The sequence below is a fragment of the Cynocephalus volans genome, chromosome 1 (genome assembly GCF_027409185.1).
Source record: "Cynocephalus volans isolate mCynVol1 chromosome 1, mCynVol1.pri, whole genome shotgun sequence".
Taxonomy (NCBI): domain Eukaryota; kingdom Metazoa; phylum Chordata; class Mammalia; order Dermoptera; family Cynocephalidae; genus Cynocephalus; species Cynocephalus volans.
The window spans coordinates 5,107,349-5,129,309 of NC_084460.1; the positions used below are offsets into that span (position 1 = coordinate 5,107,349).

Here is a 21,961-nt window from a genome sequence, read left to right on the forward strand (position 1 = left end):
AGAGGTTCACTCTTGCATATTCTGTTGGTCATAGAAGTCATGTGGAAGCTGAATCAGGGCAGGTCAAGCATGGACTTCATGAACTCTTAGTGAGGGAGTGGAAAAGTCCCATTGCAGAAGAGTATGTGAGATGGGAGATGATGTTGTGACCGTTTGGGGAAAATATCTGTTCCAGTTGAATAAAAATGTTGGGTAAGGGATTGAAAATATAGGGTTGAGACTTTTTTGAGTAGTATGATGATAAAGTTTTTATTCCCTTTTCTGTCGTCTTATGATGTTGCAGCCTTATTAATCAAAATGGAAGAGGAATTTTTCTATTTCCATGTTCTACTTGGTGTTTTAATCTGTTATTTTTAGGGTATCTACTATCATCCATTGCTCCCAACAGAAGCCCTGCAAACCAGAAATAATTCTAAACATTTTTAAGTTGTTTTACCCAATTCAGGAATTATCATAGGGTATGAAAATAATTAATAGGAAAAGAATACAGAAAAATAAGGTGGGTGGAAAGGAGAGGACTAACAGTAGAAGGTGAATGCTACATATTTATTTTGGAAATTCACCTTAGGTGAGAGGGACAACTGTCTAGATGAAAACTTGCATATTAGTGATCTAATATGGAAGAGTCTGCCTTCTACAAGACTGCCTTCTAGAAGAAAATCAGGCTGAGTATGTGCATAGATGACAGATGGTGATACTTCTGTACTAATGAGGATGGTTGAATATATGTGTAGATGATTTCACTTCATTGATGAATATTGCTTAAACTAGCACTATGGTGTTAATTGGATGAATTTTTTTTCAATTGAGATATGATATTTATAAGGTTGTGCAACCCTCATCACTATCCAATTTTTCACCCCTGAAAGAAACACATACCTGATAGCAGTCACAACACCTCATCCTCTGGCAACACTCACCTACTTTTTGTCTGTATGAATTTGCCTATTCTGGAAATTTCATATTAATGTGATCATACAATATGAGCTCTTTTGTGTCTGGCTTCTTTCATTTAACATGTTTCCAAGGTCCATCCATGGTGTAGCAGGTATCAGTATTTCATTACTTTTGTGGCTGAATAATATTCCATTGAAATGAATATATAGCATTTTGTTTACCTGTTCATCAGTTGACAGACATTTGGGTTGTTTCTACTTTTTGGCTATTTTGAATAATGATTCTATAAAATTCATGTGCAAGTTTTTGTATGAAAATGTTTTCATTTCTCTAGGGTGTATAACTAGGAGTGAAATTGCTGAGCCATAGGTTAACTCTATGTTTAGCTTTCTGAGGAACTGCCAAACTGTTCCAAAGTGGCTGTGCCATTTACCTTCCCACCAGTAATGTACAAAGTTTCCAGTTTCTCCACGTCCTCACCAACCTTTGTTATTTTCTTTTTTAAAAAATAGCCTTCCCAGTAGGTATGTGGTAGTATCTTATTGTGGTTTTGATTTGCAATTCCATCATGACTAATGATGTCGAGCATCTTTTATTGTGCTTCTTGGCCATTTGAATATCTTTTTTGGAGAAAAGTTCTTTGCCCATTTTAAAATTGGGTTGTCTTTTTATTGTTGAGTTCTAAAAAGTCCTTATGTATTCTGGAGACTTGATCCATAACAGATATATAATTTTCAAATATTTCTCTCATTCTGTGGGTTGTCTCTTCACTTTCTTGATAGTGCCATTGATGCACAAAAGTTTTAAATTTTGGTGAAGTCCAGTTTCTCTGTTTTTTTCTTTGGTTGCTTATGCTTTTGGTTTCATTTAAGAAACCTTTGCCTAGTAGAAGTTCACAAAGATTTTCTCCTATGTTTTCTATGAGTTTATAGTTTTAGCTTTTATGTTTAGGTCTTTGATCCCTTCCAACTTAATTTCTGTGTATGGTGTGAAATAGGGGTCCAACTTTATTATTTTGCATGAGGATATCCAGTGGTCCCAGCACCATTTGTTGAAGAGATTCTTCTTTCCCCATCTTGGCACACTTGCTGAAAATCGTTTGGACATAGACACATTGATTTATTTCTGGACTCTCCTTCCTATTCCATTGATCTATATGTCTAACCAAATGCCCTAAAAGAGCGTCTTGTTTATGGTAGCTTTGTAGTAGGTTTTGATATTGGAACTATGAATCCTCTACCCTTGGTTTCTTTTCAGGATTGTTTTGGCTTTTGGGACTCCTTTTTATTTCCATATGAATTTTGAGATCAGCATGTCCATTTTTGTAAAAAGGGCAATTGGAATTTTGATAGGGGTTGTATTGAATCTGTACATCAATTTGGGGAGTATTACCATTTTAATAATATCAGGTCTTCTGATTGATGAACATGAAATGAGTTTCAGTTTATTTAGGTTGTCTAATTTCTTTCATTGATGTTTTTAGTTATGAGTTTACATAAGTGGAATTGTTTTCTTAATTTCATTTACAGATTATTTACTGTTAGTGTACAGATATGCAACTGATTCTTGTATTTAGTTCTTGTGTCCTGTAACTTTGCTGAACTCCTTTTTTAGCTCTAATAGTGTTTTAGTGGATTCTTTAGTATTTTCTATATACAAAATTATGCCATCTGAAATAGAGATAGTTATACTTATTTCTTTCCAATATGACTGTCTTTTATTTCTTTTTTCTTCCCTAATTACCCTGGGTAGAACCTCTAATACAGTAATGCATAGAAGTGGTAAGAGCAGATATCCTTATTTTGTTCCTTATCTTAGAGGGAAGGCTTTTGGTCTTCATCATTAAGTTAACTGTGGGTTTTTCATAGATGCTCTTTATTAGGTGGGGAAATTCCCTTCTATTCCTAATTGTTAAGTGTTGGGTTTGTTTTAGTTGAGTCAACTATTGAGTGAAAAGATGTTGGATTTTGTAAAATGCTTTTTATGTATCTGTTGAGATGATCATGTGGCCTTTGTCCTTTATTCTATTAATATGGTGCATTATATTGATTGATTTTTTTGTGTGTTGAAACCAACCTTGCATTTCTGAGATAAAGATGGGTGTGTTTTTAAATAACTTCGTGTTTTTCAGCTGGAGGAATGTAAAAACTTATTTTACCAACATTATCATGGAGGCAATAGGAATGGACTTGACTGAATATAGTGTTAGGAAAAATGCTTAATTTTCAGGTGCTAAAGTATAATGTCAATGAGAACTATTCAAAGGCTAAAAAAAGAAAGAAAAAAACAAAGGCTTCTATTGTAGTACTTTTTACAGATAATTTTGACCTTTATTAAAACATAATTTCTTTGAACTTTTATGTAACAATGAAAAAATGGAGGATTTAAGTTTATCTGTTTCCTCCTTTTTCTATTGATAGTACGTTATATTAATATTCTGAAAGTCTCGCAAATTCTAGTTTGGGTGACCTGATCTCTGTTTTGACTGAGAACACATTTTAAACTTGAAAAATGTTGATTACCTAGTCAATATGGAAGGTACATATCCCTCTTGTGACAGAAGTTGTTCTTAGTTGTCTCTCAGGAGATCCATTATCAGAGGCTTGTCAGAGTAGTAAATACATACGGAAGTATCTAGAAAGGGACAAAGGATTTGGGGAAAAGGGCTTAATCAAAGTTTTGAAGCACAGTCAATAGTTTCTTCTGCTTAAAAACTATTTGTAACTTGACATGAGTTATCTTACATCGCATTCATATCTGTGGGAATGGCTGTTTGGACAGATGCCCAAGTACCTGTCAGCGCTAGTTGAAAATTTGAAGGAATTAACCACCTGAAGAGGTTATTAAATCAAGCTTCGATGAAGCAACTCATTGTGCTCTTCCTTCTTTCTGACACACCAACATGTATATCCTTACCAGAAAATAGCTTTAAGCATCAGACATGTATTTTGTTATATGTTTCATCTTCTTGTAATTGCCAGGGTTCCTCACTTTTTTCTCCTGACACTTTTTTTCCTAGAGGAATTTTTCAGATTAGAGAAAATCATTCAGTTTTACAGAGGAAAACTTACTAAGTTCCATAAGATCTTTGGGCTTCTTATATGCATGGCATATAGGTAAGGAACTGAACATTTGGACCTGTTCTCCCTGCATTTACCTATCTCTTTGTAGTTAAATTATAGTCATAAAGCTATGTATATGGTTCAAATACAACAGAAATTGAGAGCAACTACGATATCATGTTAATTATAATTTAACTAGAAAGAATATAGCTGTTGGGTGTAAAGGATGCTGGGATGAGTGATCCAGACTCTCCAGGAGGGCTGAAGGACTTATTCTCTCCCAGAGGCTGGAAGTTCTGCTGACAAAAAGCCCTCAGTTGTCAGCCCTGTGGTGATTGCCCTGGCTAAAGAGACCTGCTTTGCCTGAGGGCGTGCCCCTTCCCGTGACATCCAGTGACTGATCACTATGAGATACAAGGGCTTGAACTCCTTGCCCCCCACTTGGGAAAGTAGCTTCCGAGCTCCTCATGGGGTTGTCTGAATCCTCTGGGACTTCATGGCAGCTGAATTTCTCCCTCTGTACAGCCCTGATTTCTTCTCTTTCTACTGCTGTTGATCCCAAGAATACCTCTAATAAACTTCTTGCACAGTAATGTCTTTTTCAGGGTCTGCTTCCTGGAAAACACAGTCTGGGTAGAATCTAGGGTATAATGTTTGTATACGTTAGCATCTTTCAAACAATAAAGATAGGCCTGGCTAAAATAAAAATTTAGTGAGATGTACTTAAATTTAGATTTAAAAGAAATGATGCATCCTTTTACTTTTTCCTTCAGACCTTATATTCAAGTAGGTTTTGAATGTCTTGGTTTCTTTGAATTCATTTGTTGTCTCCCAGTCTTTCTTTGGCATTGTGGAAAACTCCTGAAATCTCTGACAGCTTGGTTTGTTTGGTCACACAGTATGAACTTGTGTAAGACAGGGATTAAATAAAGAATTACTTACTACCCTACAGAAACCCCTAGAAATTTTCCATGTTGATAAACACGTATGATAGGAAAGTCTTTTTTTCCTAAGATTTCTGCTTTTGTCATTGTCATTCAAATTATGAATATCCGTTCTAAATATTTGAAAAATATGGAAAAGCTATAAAGAGGAAAAAAAAATCTATGTAAAAATAAACTTTTTCTTACTTCAGATGGAGGTAATGTACATACTTTTTTGGTAATCTTTCTTTTTCTTATAATAGAATGTAATAAACATGTTTCCATGTCCTTAATTAATCCTTAAGAATATCAGTTGTAGTGGTTGCATAATAGTTCATCCAATGGATATACCGTATTTAATATAGCCAACCTCCTATTGTTACAGGTTTAATTTTTTCTGACTTCGTTATTGTTAGATATAATACAATGAATATTTTTTTGAAAACCAGGTCTAGTGTGTCTGCTTTAATTAGTTTTTAAAAATACTGGGTTCTCTCATCACTCAAATGTAGTGAATATTAGATCTGAGGCTGTTCCATTCAGATAGTCGTCATAACTGTGCAGCTTTAAGGAATGCCACTCACATTCATAGTATGAGTTGAGGAACAGACTGCGGTCTCACCTTTGCTACTGCCTTGGAAAGATTGCCATTGTGAATTCATGTGTCCTCCTCTTTGTCTTTTGAGCAATTTTAGCACAGTAATACATGTCAATTTTGATATATGCCTATCAGATATAAAAAGAGGGATTTGAAGTATTTCCATAATTGTCTACCAGGCAGATTTTGACTAACAGTGACCTTTGGTCTAACCAGCTTTTGCTTCGTTTTATCTAGTTGTTTTAATGCAGGAGGCCCCTGGTTCCATTATCTGTACCATGAGCAAGTCTGTCAAGGAACTTATTTCTCCCAGCAATTAATAAAATCTGTCTGGAGCAGGAGACTCTGAATGTATTTTTGTAAGAGCCATACCCTGTTTAATTAAATTTGAACAGTTTTAAAGATAAAATATAGTAGTATTCTGATCAAGTTTACTACTTTTTAAGATGTTCTCATCTTCTCCATCATAAGAGTAAAATAATATTTTAGAATTGAAAGAGATATTAGTGGTCTTTCATTTTTCAGTTAAAGTACTTAGAAAGATTCAAAGTAATTTGTCCAGTGTCACATAGCTAGCTATTCATTTATTACCATAATCTACTTCATAACCTCTACTATGAGAAAATAGCACAATTGAGAGGGAAACTCAACCAAAGAAATGGTTGCCGACCCAAATGTTTGCTGGGCTTATTAAAGACCATAAGCTATAATTGAGAATACTGATACAGGAAGCTTTTTAAAACCAAAATTGAGTTTAAAACCTTTTTTAGAGTTTCTCATGATTTTGTTACTCTTGTGTCTTGGAAAATCACCATAAATAGTCTGGGCAAAACCTGCTCTTTTTGGTAAATTATAGTTGTGCCTTGTTAATATATTTTGTCAGGGTGTAGAGTGGCAGGCAATTGACTAGAAATTAGGTGACTTAGAATCTAAAAAGGAAAAATTCACAGTTAATTACCGTAGATTGTTCTTTGCCAGCTGATTATGACCAGTTCATCTAGACTGTACTTCCACAATTAACACTGAAATGTATTATTAACCAAGAAGGTAAAGGTCAGAACCTTTCTGAATAACTGGCTGCATGCAATAAATTAGATACTGATGGCTGCTCAGAACAACTGTAGAGGTATCTGCAGAAAAGTTCCTTTTCTTTAAATGATGTTTAAATTGAGCCAGGTGATTATAAGAAGTGTTTTGGGATTCCTTGTTTTTAGAACTGTATCCTAGAGGAAGTCTCTTCTCTTCCCTCAGTGATTAGGGTCTCAAAGGCAGAGTAATCAGTTCCACTTGACTAGAAATAAATCACCCACATCGAACATGATAGCTCCTGACAACTGGGCAATGCTGATAAAAACCAAAACAAAAGATGTCAATAAATCTGTGCCAGCGTGGAACTGGTGTGCAGATTTGATGAATTCAGCCTGTATCGTTGCTTTCAGCATTATTCTTCCTCTGGTGTCATCAGTTTTTCTCTCTTAAGTAAAAATTGAATGAGGAGAAGAGAGCCTCTATTATAAAGTAACTATTTCATTTCTGTTTTCTTTCCAACACCATAAACAAAACTTTACCATGATTAGAGAGGTCATTTTAAGGAACTATCTTCTAATTAATTTTAAACTATTTCTTCTTTGAGTTTGCCACTGTTAGATCTTCTCTATGATAATAAATTGTATGTATAAACCTAATTGATATTACCCCTTCTTCCTGTTTACCATTGAGGTCAAGATATATAGAATAAACGCGAATTCACTTGATCTCTACAAAATTTTCCTCATGCAAAAATTGCGTACATGCTAATAGGTATTTAATGATTTCTTTCTATATCAGGTAAAGTATGCATAATGTAGGAAAAAAGCCTATGGTATTATAAAATGTGTCACTTTTGGCAGCAATATTTTATTAAGTTATTTAACAAAAGCAGAGCCTTTTAGGTATTTCATTGGTAGGTGCTCCTTAGTCCACATGTCTGTAAATAAACTAGCTTCTTTATGTCCCTAGCTTCCTTTAGCCTTGAAAGTCAGGCTAAACACATTATTTTAATAACATCATACTACTGAATTCCTTCTATCAAGTATCTTTGGCTCTGCCTACCAGCTTCATATATTTTTATTGGTATATGTTCCTCCAAAGATGTACCTTTGCATTTTGCAATGGTTTGGTCCCCCACCCTTCATTCTTTGCTTCAGTAGGGGATACATTTTCAATATAAATGATTATAGTAATAGTAATCTATATTTATTTAATAAAAACTATAATAATAAGGCATAGTTTATGGAAAGATGCTTTGTGTGATTCTTTTTTCTTTTTTTTTTTTTTCCATCATAGAACATACTATTTATAGCTTAGTGATTAAGAGTAGGATGCTAGACTAGATTGCCTGGTAGTTGTCTCGTAGTCCTGTGGTGATGCTTAAATAGTTGCTCTACATAAAGCTCTAAAAGCAGTGTCTGGCTTGTACACAGTGCGCTCTCTGTAAGTGTTGGGTGCTCCATCGTCACTTCCTCCTCCTCCCCACCAGCACCGTTATTGTTGTTGTTGTGTTATTATTTTAGGTATTCTGTGGTTTCTGCTCCTACACAATGGATGTGTTTTTTAAAGTAGATATTCTGAGCGTATTTAAAGGAGTATTTTTCCACTAAGCATGATTCCAGACAATCATTTTTGTTGTTATATTGAAATATATACATACTGGATCCAGTTTTTCTCTTGGCTCTTGTATTCAAGCTTTTTGTACATCATATATTTCAGATCCTGTGGATGATCAAACTTAGTATAGAATAGGATCTCTGGTATATATTTTACAGGAATGGCAGAATAAATACTGAAATGATACGATATGGAATTATCATATGTACAGCAGCTTTTACAATTGCAACATTAGATAGTAAAAAAGAAGAGAATAATGACAAAAATAGTGCGGTAGCATCCGTATACTAGCTGTTTAGTGACACATATAAACCTAGAGGTCCTTGATCAAAAGAGCACAATTTGAATCACAAACCAAAGTGAGGGTATGTAACAGGAACCGTCTGTAGGGCTCAAGTGTTATCCATCATGATGGTGGATAAATGAAAAGAGAATTATTTTTATAGACACATACACCCCACCCACACACACACCCCCCACAGCATCTTTTGGGTTTGTTCGTTGCTTACATAGCTCCTTGGCACATATCTGTGTCTATTTCAGGTTGTCATCGCTGATGGCAACATGCCCAAAGGAGGCAATCTTAGTGTCTACTGTTCTTTTTTTGTGATGTCCTTTCACTATGGAATGTGTATTTCTCCTCTTTAGAGTACATAGGAGTCCTGGGCTGGTTGGTTAGCTCAGTTGGTTAGAGCGAGGTGCTGATAACACCAGGGTCCATTCAGGGTTTGATCCCTGTACTGGCCAGCCACCCTCTGCCCCCAAGTTTTTTTTTTTTTTTTTCCCTAGAAGTAAATAGGAGTCCAAAAATAGTCATCCTTTTCCTCTCCTTCAACTCAACAGTCAATCTGTCTAGACAGCTGGGTAATTGAAAAAGAAAGTGCCTTAGGGAGAAGTTGCTAATGGGTTTTTTAAACCTGGTTTTAGCAGCTTCTAAACCTCGGTACATATATCAGAAGTTTTTACCAGCAAAGAACAATAAATTCCTATTAAGTTTAACTACATTTAAATTATAAAAGTGGAATCATTAACATTTTAATTCCTTAATTTCTCCCTAAATGCTGATGATGGAGGATAAGGAAGGGTGTTATCCTTATTATGCATATAAGGGATGATTGTGTATTAGGTGGACTCATAAGACAGATCTGTTTTATTGTATGTAAAACTTGGTTCTGTGAAATTTCATTTTAAATAATGGCTCTTGTGCTATCCTTACTACCCTTTCTTGACAAGAAAGTCTAATCAACAGCATGACCATATGTTTTCTTTGTATAAGGTCTATATGTTAGCAACTAGAATGCCCTGCACAACTGTTTAAACATGGGCATTGTGTTCTGTATGTATATGGAGTACCAGGTTTTTGAGTGGCAAAATTCTCTTTAGTGGTTGTGAGTTGATCCATATGAGATTCCAATAGTAATGTCTGATTAAATCAAAGGAAGACTTTTCATCTGTGATGAACTCTTTTCTCACAATAGGCTTTGGACTCCTATTGACACTGAAAAGACTGGAGTCCATTTCAGGCATTTCAGTGATTCCCATGTATGCTTATTTCTTTGTTAAAGAATGAAAATTCAAGCCTTAAAGTATTTATGATTATAGTGCCTTTTTCTAAATTTACCGACTCTCTTTGCTTAGCTTGTGGAGTTTTTAATGACTCTAGAAAGGGACTTTCCAACCCTACCCCTACCCCTACCCCCATGGAATGAAGAAGGTCCTTAAAGAGCTTGTGCTAAATTGATTAGTGTAAGAAACTGTCTGAAGGTTGGTTCATGGTTCTTCCGTAGTTCCTTTCTACAGGAGTATAGGTGTATGCCTAAATACAAATATATTTTATTGATGAACCAATCTTTATATGTGTCGGATATGAAGATACAAAACTGTGGTGGAGACATGTATAAAACAAATAATTACATATGGCTGGGGATTAGTGCTATAATGTATTGATACATGGAGGAATGGATATGTGTGTGTGTGTGTTTATATGTCATATATACATGTGTGTGAATTAATGGAGTACAAACAGTGATCATGTTATTCTCATGGGTGTAAGACCAAGCAAGTCTTCTTAAAGGAGATAATATTTATGTTGCATTTTGAAAGCCATGTGGTTCTAGTATTAAATAAACCATTAATAAAACATCGAGTTCTAGTATTAGCTCAAGAGGAGACTATGAGTGTATAGTCCAGCTTTGTTTTTTTCCCTAGAAGTTATCACCATCCTACATATTCATTTATTTATTCATTCACTCACTCATTTACTCCCTCCTTCATTCATCTGCCATACTAGAACGTAAGCTCCATGAAGGCAGGGATCTTGGTCTGTTTTGATTACTTCTTGTATCCTCAACACCTGGAAAAGTACCTGATACATAGCAGGAACTCAGACTCAAATTTGTGTTGCGTGAATGAATGAACTTTGTGAGTTTTAGAATACTTGGCTTATTTATAATTTTTTTTAGCTTATTAAGAATATCTCCCTAGAATTTTGTCCTTCTTTTTTTTTCTTAGTATTTTTCATTATATGTACTTGAATCTTCCTATTGATAACATGCTATTTCCACAAATACATCCTTTAGTCCCCATAATCTCTTCCCTGAACTGATAAATCTCCTAATTGCTTTCCATGTCTGTATGCAGTCCCCTTAAGTTTGTCCTCCATAGCCATCAGAATTATCTGAAATACAGAACTGGCCAGATCATTTCTGTGTTTAAATACCTCTAATGGTTCCCATCTCTTTCGTTAGGATGGCACACAAACCCATCTGTAGCTTGGCTTCAGCCACATAATGAGGAATTCTCTTACCATCCCATGATATAACAAAAATGAGCCTATTCATTTTCTTTATATCAGTAGTGCCTGGCACGTAAAAGAGAATTCAGTAAATGTTTTTGGAGTAAATGAACGCATGTAAGTGAGTATAAAGCAATGAATGGCTACAGTGAGAAATTTCATTGAAAATGCTTGTTTAGATGACAGATGATATAAAAACCTAACGTAACTCTAGCATTTGAGAACAGTTTTTCCTTTATAGAGCTGATTTGTCTTTCTCAACTGTCTAGCCTTTCTGTTCTGTCCTCTCTCGACTCTTTGTGAAGGAATCCCTCGGCATTTACCGTGTCATTTTTAGAAGTGATCCTAGTTCTCGTGGCTTTCCTCTCCACAGTCCCTCTCTCCACACCCATTTCTATATAGGGTTTTTTCTTCTAGCTGCTCTCCTTATTTTGTTAGGGATTTGTGTGTATGTGTGTCTGTACCCATTGTGTGCCTTTTCTCTGTCCTGGTTGTAAATTCTGGGCTTAAGGTTTTGCGTGTAATTGTGAAACTCTTTGGATTAAATTTTTTTTATAGAACACACATAACAGACAATCCTAATCTACCTGTTTCTGACTTTAAATGATTTTTATTGTGCCTGTTTGTATTTTTATTAATGTGCTTTTTTTTGTCTCTTAAATACACACTCAGATTGAAAATCTTCAAGAACAGCTTAGAGATAAGGAAAAGCAGATGAGCAGCTTGAAAGAACGAGTCAAGTCCTTGCAGGCTGACACCAGCAACACTGACACTGCCTTGACAACTTTGGAGGAGGCCCTTGCCGAGAAAGTGAGTGACTGGCCCAGACTCTTCACAGACACATTTCTTCTGCTTTCCCATTAATCTAAAATTGGGTATAGAATACAGAAGAAATCCTTTTGGGCAAAAAGGAAAAGAGTTCTTTTGAGCTATTGCTGACATACGTAGTGTAAAGGGGAAAGAAAGTCCATTTAGTTGTTGCCAATTTAAGCATCTGCTTCTAGGCTAGGTGGATTCCATACTAGAGGGGAGTGGCTGATTCTTCTCAAGAATCAGCCATATGTTCCCATTTACTGTCTTCTGAAGGAGAAAGAAAAATTTCTTTTTATTTATATGGTCAACTAGAATTTGGGGATGTGGGAATACCAGATACTGACTATCCGGAGACAATGCATAATTAGTCTCCCTTTACTATCTGATTTTGGTACGTAACACATTCATGGAGTTTACTTATTAATATAACGTGCTGGCTGGTTTTCTGGTCTTGGGCTTGCCACTTTATTTTGCCTTTGTGAGCAAACCTAGTTTTTCATGAATGGTTGACTAAAGAAATGACCCAGACCAGTGTTAATGTCTTAAAAGGAGGTTTAGGGAATCTCCTTGGGACATTTTAATTAGATTTTAAAAAAAGGATAAGGTCACTGTTCCTTGAGTCTCCTGGACTGAGAATGCTTCAGGCTGTCTGCCAGCATCAAGGCTTGATCCCTGAATATATTTAGAAATAATACCCGGAAATATACTTAAATTGCATCAACTTTCAGATGTCGTGAGTATCTATTGATAGAAGTTTTAATGGTTTCTCTTTTCTTTACTCTTATTTATGCTTTAAGCTCAACATATAATTCCCCCTCCCTTTTTGGTGTGTGAATTGTGAGTTGTTTCTATTGCCTTGAAGGTAATGTGAATTATGTATCAGAAAGGAATATTTGTTATTGTCCGTAGGATGTCTATATAAAGTTTTAGTTTCTTGGGAATTGAATAATGGGAATAGTCTAAAAGAATACTTTAGTAATATCTCATATTAGCTGAAATTATAGGAAAAGAAATCTTGGGATTCAAAAGGACAAAGCCAGATCTTTGTTAGGCAAGATAGGCGGGAAGGATGGATTCTTTAAAAAGTGAATTCTTTAAAACTTATCACTGTCTTTTGAGTAGAGGGTAGAAATGTGAGGTATTATCAACTAAAAGCAGAATTACAGTCATATATTCTAAGTATGAAAAGGAATCTCCTCGTGTGTTGATGTGCTCTCTTACCAGGAGCGGACAATTGAACGCTTAAAGGAGCAGCGGGACAGAGATGAGCGGGAGAAGCAAGAGGAAATCGATAACTACAAAAAAGATCTCAAAGACTTGAAAGAAAAAGTCAGCCTATTGCAAGGCGACCTCTCAGAGAAAGAGGTTAAGATCACCAAAATGGAATCATTTGGTTTGCTAAGTTATTGCATTGTGTATATATGTGCTTGTTGTTTACATGCTGTATATAAAAAAGTATTTGGTGGAAGATTTTCTTAATATTCTTAGAGCAGACTTTTTGTGAATACCTTAAGGAATATTTCAGAAAGCTCTGCAGAGACATAGATTGGTTCATTAATTTCCTACATTTTCCCTCTTTCATTGTGTTTTAAGTTGGTTTCTTACTTGTTAATGGCATTTTTATCGATCCTAAAATAACTAAAGACCAGTTACATTGGGAGGAATATTGTGCTAAGGAAAGGTGACAGACAAAAGTTGAAAAATTTATTTATAATAGCTATTTAAGTGCATAGCAGCTGTTAAATTAGGTGACTTAATATACTTTGCTCTTGCTTTTGGAGAATACTGTTAATGTGACCTAAATAGCAAAAATGCCTAATGCAAATGAGCTTTAGGATTTTTCTCTGGGTTTTCTTTCTAATGTCTTTAGGAAAATTTATGGAAATATTTCTAGTAGAATTTTTCTTCTAAAAGGGAAAAATAAGTTAATGTAGTTACTGAGGTTGACTACGTAAACTTACAGTGCTTGGTCTACTTTTTTATTTTGTGAGTGGTTATATGTTGGTTGAAGTCTAAATCACTGTTCAATTGGTATTTCTTGGGAATCCATCTTATTTTAGTTAGGACTTAAAAGCTAAAGCTATAATATTGTTTAATATTTCATGAATGTTCTTGAAATGGAAATATGTCAATATTTGATAATGGAGGGAAAGTACAAGCCACCATGATGATAAGTTTATAATTAGTGTTTATTCTGAGTGTGTATTGCTTCTTTTAGGCGTCACTCTTGGATCTGAAAGAGCATGCTTCTTCCCTGGCCTCCTCAGGATTGAAAAAGGACTCACGGCTCAAGACACTAGAGATTGCTTTGGAGCAGAAGAAGGAGGAGTGTCTGAAAATGGAATCACAGTTGAAAAAGGTTGAAGAAAAATTCTGTCATTTTTTTGCTTTGCTTTAGATAAGACCATATTAGATAACCCTGGGCTGTTTATATGGAATAATTTACCAATGCAATAGTAATCTCCCAAAGTTCAAAATACCACTTGTACCTGAATTAATTCTCTTAGCATCCTTACTCTGTTTTGTTCGTGGGAATCTTCAAACACCTAGAAAATTGACAGTTTAGAGGAAGATTAAAATATGCGGCTCCCTTATGGATGAAATAGAGACCACAGTGTAAAACTCTCAGTTATCTGATATTTTTCTTTGATTAGAATCAGACTTCCTAGAAGGAGATAACGTAACAGTGATAGTCACTCACACTGGTGAACATTAGGACATGTTGCAGATACTTGCTGTCTGTTTTGTTGATTTATACCTCTCTAATATTTATGTTACAGCTTATAGTTTTCAGAGCACTTTCATATTCATTATCTCTGAGCTATCAAATCTGGGAGAATTGGAACAGAGACTTTTGACCAGTTACTTTAACTGGTTTCAGTTCATATGATTACTAATGAGTAAGGGGTATAACTTAGTCTTGAGACTTCTAGTTTTGTTCTCTTTCCATATATTGGCCGTATTTAACATGATCCTCTCATTTAGGGAATGTCAAAAATAAAATCATATTCTGAAGCTAAGGAAAGGAAGAATATCTTAAGGTTACTTGTGAGTAACTTGGAAAGTACATTTTTTGAGATTAAAGATTCCAGTAATAACCAATTCAGATTCGATAGTTGGCTTTTTTTTTTCTTATTAAAAAGATGGAGGTAATTTTTCCATTGAATACCTACATATTGAAGATGTAAATAGAGTTATAAAATGGAGAGGTAACTATTAAGATTAATGTTATTTATTAACACTCTAAGCTTCCTTGTTTATGACAATCTCGCATTCTCTTTCTGTTTATTTTGGATCTTTCTGTATATCTTGATATTTCTATAGTTGATCATTTATGTGGTCTCTTATATTTTAGGCTTTATAATTAGATTTATGAGAAAAAGTTATCTTTGGGTCAAGGAGGTAGGTGACTTTCCCCTCCTTTGATTTATTACCTTTTTTCTTCCCATGCCCATTTTTCTTTTCATATTTTCCTTTGTTTCTTTCTGGACAATTGTTTCTTTTCATTTTAATTCATTTCTGATATTTTTTTATTATACTGCTTTTATAGCACCCAGCTCCAAGAAAGAGGTTGTTATTGTAGTTTTCTCTTTGTTGCATTTGATCTTTGTTTTGATTTTTTCCTCTTTTTCTGCCTTCTCTGGTTTTAATTGAGCATTTTATATGAATCCATTTTCTCTACTGGCTTAGCATATCAATTATACTTCTTACAACTTTTTTTAAATGGTTGCCCTAGGGTTTATAACATTAACATTTTAGCTGATCTGACTCCTCCATCAGATAATATTATCCCACTTCACATGCAATGCAGGTATATAGAGTATTCTCAGTTCCTTCTTTCCTTCCCTTAGGACATTGTTATTTCATTTATCTGTATACTATAATCACCCCCCAAAATTTAAGTGCTTCTACCAGCAACTGCTGTTCCAGGCAAACCGATTTCATCTCTGAATCTCTGGATTTGCCTGTTGTATTATTTATGTTTTCTGTCACTCATAACAGAATACCTGAAACTGGGTAATTTACATGGAAATGAAATTTATTTCTTTCAGTTTTGGAGGCTAAGAAGTCCAGGGTCCAGGGAAGGCACATCTGGTGAGGGCCTTTTCTTGTTGGGAATTCTCTACAGAGTCCTGTGATGATGCAGGCAATCACTTGCCCTCCTTATAACCCCCCACCCCCGCCTACTCTAATGATGCATTAAAACATAAGCCCATTAATTCATGAATGGATTAATTCATTCACAAGAGCATAGTCTTCATGATCCAGTCACCTCTTAAAGCCCCACTTTTCAACACTGCCACATTGGGATTCAAGCTCCCCACACGAGCTTTGGAGGGGACAAACACTGAAACCATGGCATCTGTCTCTCCAGATTTTGGGGTGGCAGTTTTCCTTGTGACCTCAGTTTTCTAACAGGTCTAAGGAAAGTCATGGATTTTCAATTTGTTAAGCTTTTTCTTTTTGTAAGGATGGGAGTGATGACTCCCAGTCTCTTTGCATGTTGGAGCCTGAAGTTACTCAAGTTTTCCATATGGAATAGACCTACTTATTCTGATTTTTTGAAGATATTTACATGAATTTTGTTATTTAGAATAAAATTTAAAGTAATAAAATAAAAATGCCGTTTATTGCTTTTTTTTGGAAATCAGATTTGGTTTTCTTACTCAACACATTAATATTTACGAAATCAATAAGTGAACCATCCCCAGGAATTTGAGATTGGATCATAGAGGTCTATGAATTAACAATATACCTGTTTTGTACAGCTCTTTTAGTTTTGAAATATGTCAAATGAACTTGAGTATTTTACCATATTATCAAAGCATTTCTAAATTATTATTTATATTGGAAATTTCCTCTACTGGAAAGAAAAAAAAAAACTTTGGCTTTAAAAAAGGTCTGTCATAAAATAAATGAGAGCATATTTCCTAATTTAGATTGAGATAAAAGTTAGGTAAAATATGAGACTTTGAACAGTTGTTAAACATCCTATTTCAGATTTTGTCTCATTCTAGAGAATGCTAATTCCCCAGCATGATTATAATTTAAAAGCTGGACAAATATTGTTAGAAAGTTTTTTTTTTTTTGCTACAATTTTCATTATTTTTAGCAGCTTATTAGGCCTAGAATTTTGTTCTTTGTCTTCTATATTAGCATTCTTTTTTAGCTTTATAGCTTATTTGTAGATTTACATGAAATACTACCTAGCATATTTTCTTTTTCCTGAAAACCATAACTTGTTTCAGGTTAGTGTTCTAATTTATAATTATTCAAAAGGCTGTGCTTTTCATTGGAATTTTCAGAGTAAACTTCTTCTCTCTTTTGTTTGGAGTAGTAAATGACTGGTCTTGAGGTAATGGAATTGAAGTCATTTTTTACCTATTTTATAGCTTAAAAATTTATATCCTGTACCTGAATTTTGGTATTGTGTATCTTTAGCATGAGATCCTAACAAGAGACTTATGAAGGAAAGGGTTGAAACTCAATTTTTAAATTATCAGGGTTCTTAAAAAGTACTAAAAATGAAAACTTTTTTTCTGGAATAAAATATCTAGTTCTATACTGACTTTTTAATTGAAGCTTTTTTTAAAAAGCTGTATTTCTTAAACTTTTACTTTTTTTTTCTCTTGCTTATCGTATTCTTAAACCATTTCCTTCTATTTTTCTTCTTTTCTCCCTGACTCTTCTGACTCCTTTTAGCATCCAAGCCAGGAAATAACCTGACAAAGTGGTGCCGTAAAATACTCGTTGATATTTTTCTCTGTTTTGCGCAAGTGACTTTTCACTGTCCTATAGAAAAGTGAATACACTAGATCTTCTCATCCTTCCCTTCTTAAAGTAGTTACTCTAGAATTTTTTTGTTTTTGTTTTTGAATGACTCTTTTCTGAAGTATATTGGGATACATACAAAGTAGAAAATTTTCTGTAAGACTAGAACTCTTCCACAGACTTTGGGGAAAGTTTACATTTCTTCTGCTTTTGCTTTGTTTTGTTTTTAGTGAGTTAATTCATTCAGGGCTGCTTCTCTCCCTTTGCTTTTACCATGTTGTAGCTTTTAACCACACGAGTTTAGGGTAGAATTTCGCCAACATGTTAAAATACATGTCTGCCAAAAGAATCTCCTTTAAAGGCCATGCTTAGTAACTGTGGATTTTCACAATTGGTGAAACCTGAAACGAAAGAAATTAGTAAAGAACTTAATCTTAAAAGTACAGTGGTTGCTACCAAAAGTATTTAGCCTAATTTATATAAAGATCTCTCTTTTACTCAAGGCATCAGAGCTTCCTTAAGTATAAATATATATTTACTCCTCTAATATATATTGAAACTATTTTAAGGGACTAAATATGTTTTGTTGTTTATTGAACAGGGGGAAAAACCTGTCTTAACCTTTACTTTCTCATTAAATAGATTACACTATGAAAATGTTGATTTCTGCTAGAGTATGGTTATTTGCATCATTCTATAATCATACATGTTCTAGTATGACATGTATGAAATGCAAAAGAACAAAGTCTTTGCCTCCAGTGCATGTGTATTGATATTTTAATAATGTACAAAGTAGGCAATTTCCAATAGAACAGTGCCTGAGAATGGAGAGCCTAACCTTGGGTTAAAGTATTTTAAGGAGGATTGTTCATTGTTAAGTCAACTTTTCTTGTCCAAAGGTGACATTTTATACAGAGATTGTTATTTTGCAACTTTTGCTTCTGAGTGGTCTTAACCTCTTAATATTCTAAAAGCGAGGTGTATAGAATATCTACATTTTCAAGTATAGGTTAATGGACAATTAGAATTTAAGGGGTAGGAAAGGGGAGAGTAGAACAAAGCCGTAAAATTAAACACTTCACTCAGAAAATGTCTTTCTTACTGATGCTATGACAAGTAATTCTACGGATATAAGACATGTTTACATCTTGAATTAAATACCATATTCCACAAATTAGAAATCCGTTTTAAAAGAATAACACTGATTTGAAAAATATCTCTTTTTTAGAGTTTGTACCATTTTTTGTAAAGCTGCAAAGATCTTTAAAGTGCCTTAATATTCTTAGAATTTAATTTTAAAGCCCAAATTAAGTCAGCAAGAGTTTAGATGTAAACTACTTGATACAGAATTTGTTGTCATAATTAATTAGGGAAGTTTCATAATATCTTTGATTTATTGTATCTTTCAAGAATATCAAATGACAAACTTTATCATCCTGTGTGCTACATTTAACCTTGCACTTACATTTAATTACTGATTATTTTCTTTTCTTCCCAGTCATTCTTCTTTTCCTACCATTTAGGCCTAGGGGCTGTTTTAAATCAAATGGAAACTAGCCTACTGCTTTTTGCATATTCATTTTTTCACCAAATAATTGAGTTTCTACTTTATGGCAGTTGCCTGCTGGGCACTGAGAATATAGTGGTTAATAAGACAGACTGTCCCTTGGCCTCATAGAATTTGTAGTCTTGGTCAGGGAAAATAGACACACAAGCAGGTTATTATAGTAAATCTCAGAGTATGATGGAAACTTATATCAAAGAGAACTTACGTAGGCGAGGGTCACAGAGGACCTCCTAACAGAAGTGACATGCAGTAAGTCAAAACCTCAAAGTAAGGACTCACCAGCATGGTATGAAGGCCCAGATGCTGATATACAGTAGTTATATTTGTGGAGTTTATAATAAATTATTAAAAACAAGAGTTATCTCAACAACTTTGAATTGCAGCTGGCCTTCAGGTTTGTTTGCACAGTCATCTTTTGTGCCCCTCTTTCAAGCCCCTTCCTGTTGCTTATTTCGTCACCTCCTTTCTTTGTGAATACTGGGGATTTTCTCAATATCTCCTGCTTTTGTTTGCATCTTCAGTCTCTTCCTTTTATTATTTTTCCCCCTTCTTTGTGTATAAACATGGTCAGCTTCCTATAAAATATCTCCTGATCGTGGTACTCCTCATACTTTCTTCCTCTCTCCTTTTCTGTTCGGCATACTTTATTAAAAAGTATCTATAGCCTTCTCCTGCCCAAGGAGGATTAACTGCTACAGGACTTTTTCTCCTACCATTAACAACTCAAAAAGTGCCAAAACAATGTGAAACAACTGATTTTAGACATTGGACAACACTCAGTGCAGAACAGTGACCTATTTTTATTTTCCAAACTTGTGTAGTTTTTGTTTCTTAAAATATACTTCACAAACATATCAGAGTTAAAGATTAGAGAAGCCAGTATTTAAGACATATAAAATATTTTTTCGCCATGAATGAAGTCTTAAACAAATGGACTTGGTAAAGGACTTAATTTTAAAAGCTTAGCTGGGGGCTGGCTGGTTAGCTTCCTTGGTAGAGTGTGGTGCTGATAACACCAAGGTGAAGGGTGTGGATCCCTGTACGAGCCAGTAGCCAAGAAAAAAAAAAAAAAAGTATAGCTATTACTTCCACAAACCATTTACCTCAGTTTACACAAACAATTCTCATTTACTCAAGGTACTTTGTATAAGAGCTTTCCAAAATATTTCCTATGAATATACAAGGGTACTTCAAAAAATTCATGAAAAGATTCATGTTATCTTTTAATTCTATTTTTCTACAAACTTTTTGAAGTCCTCTTGTATATTTGTCCCTTTAATATTTTTTCAAACCATTTTGAGAAAAAAAATATGTTCTGTTGTCTGTTCAGTAAGGAAAAATAAAACATCTTAGCCTTTGCCTTCTCATTAAATACATTATGCATGCATGGCTTTAGAAATTCAAGAGGAAAACTGAGGACTTGAACATTAGTTTTTAATTATTGAAACTGTTTTATATTCCGAAATGCATTGACAGTGTTATTTGGCTCTCACATCAGAATCCTGAATAAGAATTCTTTTCTCAGTTCTAAGTGTGGTTTTTGATTTTTGACCTCATTGTTTGTCCCATGTTATCATGTGAAATCCCAAATCCTTATATTAGGGAGGATGTACGTGCATGTTGGTAGCCATTTACTTAACCTACCACCATTTTTATGGCATTACACTTAGAGTATCTGTATGATTCTAGATACTCAGGGCCCTGTGATTCACACGTGTTGGATAAAGCAGCTTGTAGAAGAAGGAAGTGGAAGTGAGAGTCTAGTGGGAATTGGGTCTCAGCATTGATGCTAGTTGTAGAAAGACCAGCAGTGAATCCCTGGTGGTGCCTTTTGATATTATCTTGCAGAAATAATGGGTTGTTAGTACGTCTGAAGCATCTCTTTGCTTATGATGATTTTTGGCCTAATAAATATTCAGAGATGTAATATTTTTAAAAAACTAATCCATTTGGAATCAAATACAATTACTTCTCCATGTATTATTAATTGTCTATAGACTACTTAAGCAGAGGAAAACCTTACAGATTGAAGACTAGCCATTAGTTATTTGATAATACTCTATTTAAATTGGGATATAAATAGTTCTTTGGAACATAGTTTGCCCACTGCTACTGTATGTGTGTTTGATAGGATTTGTATACTTTTCATTGTAGGCACATGAGGCAACATTGGAAGCCAGAGCTAGTCCAGAGATGAGTGATCGAATACAGCAATTGGAGAGAGAGATTACCAGGTACAAAGATGAATCTAGCAAGGCCCAGGCAGAAGTTGACCGCCTCTTGGAAATCTTGAAAGAGGTGGAAAATGAGAAGAATGACAAAGACAAGAAGATAGCTGAATTGGAAAGGTAAGGAAAGGAAGCTGCGTGGGACTCACTAGGTTAGAAAAGTTAAAGTATGGTTTTAAAACTATGTACTTTTGAGGATATAACTTTTTCAATATATCTGCCTCTGAATTAGCTTGTGGAGTGCTTGATAGTACTTTATTATCTACTATTTATTCTAAGTCATTGTCAATTCTTTGTTGCAGTCTCTAAAGTAGCACAGAATGGGAATAAACTGGGAAGCTATGGACTTCAACATCATTGATTGGCAAAAGAGAAAGTATTAAGAAATTAAAATTTTCTACTAGCTAATCAAGAGAGTACAAATAGCTACTTGATTTTTATTATTTATTTTCTGTATAATGAGCAAAATGATCCTCAAGTGTAAGGAGTTTATTTTATTATGGGTTGAGACCTTTTGTGTTGAGCTGATGCTCCTTTTCGCTATGGATTTTTAGACTTTTCATAATTTGTGTTGTGGAGAATTCAGGTATGACATCAGAGCATAGATCAAAATTAGAAGGATAAGGGACATTTTGAGGACAGTTTAGAAGACTCAGATGTG

At 34.5% G+C, this 21,961-nt stretch overlaps 1 protein-coding gene across 15 annotated transcripts in view; it reads left to right on the forward strand.

Moving 5' to 3' along the window:
- The window catches only part of ERC1 (ELKS/RAB6-interacting/CAST family member 1), a 523,885-nt gene that overhangs the window by 163,618 nt on the left and 338,306 nt on the right, over positions 1 to 21,961 (forward strand). For all 15 annotated transcript variants that reach the window (XR_010022659.1, XM_063087326.1, XM_063087318.1 and 12 more), the window contains 4 exons: positions 11,593 to 11,730; positions 12,958 to 13,098; positions 13,952 to 14,092; positions 21,227 to 21,420. Coding sequence is in view for 14 of the 15 variants with exons in the window: in XM_063087326.1 (XP_062943396.1) it covers positions 11,593 to 11,730; positions 12,958 to 13,098; positions 13,952 to 14,092; positions 21,227 to 21,420 (614 nt within the window). In the remaining variant the exon portion in view is untranslated. The remainder of the gene's footprint in view (positions 1 to 11,592; positions 11,731 to 12,957; positions 13,099 to 13,951; positions 14,093 to 21,226; positions 21,421 to 21,961) is intronic.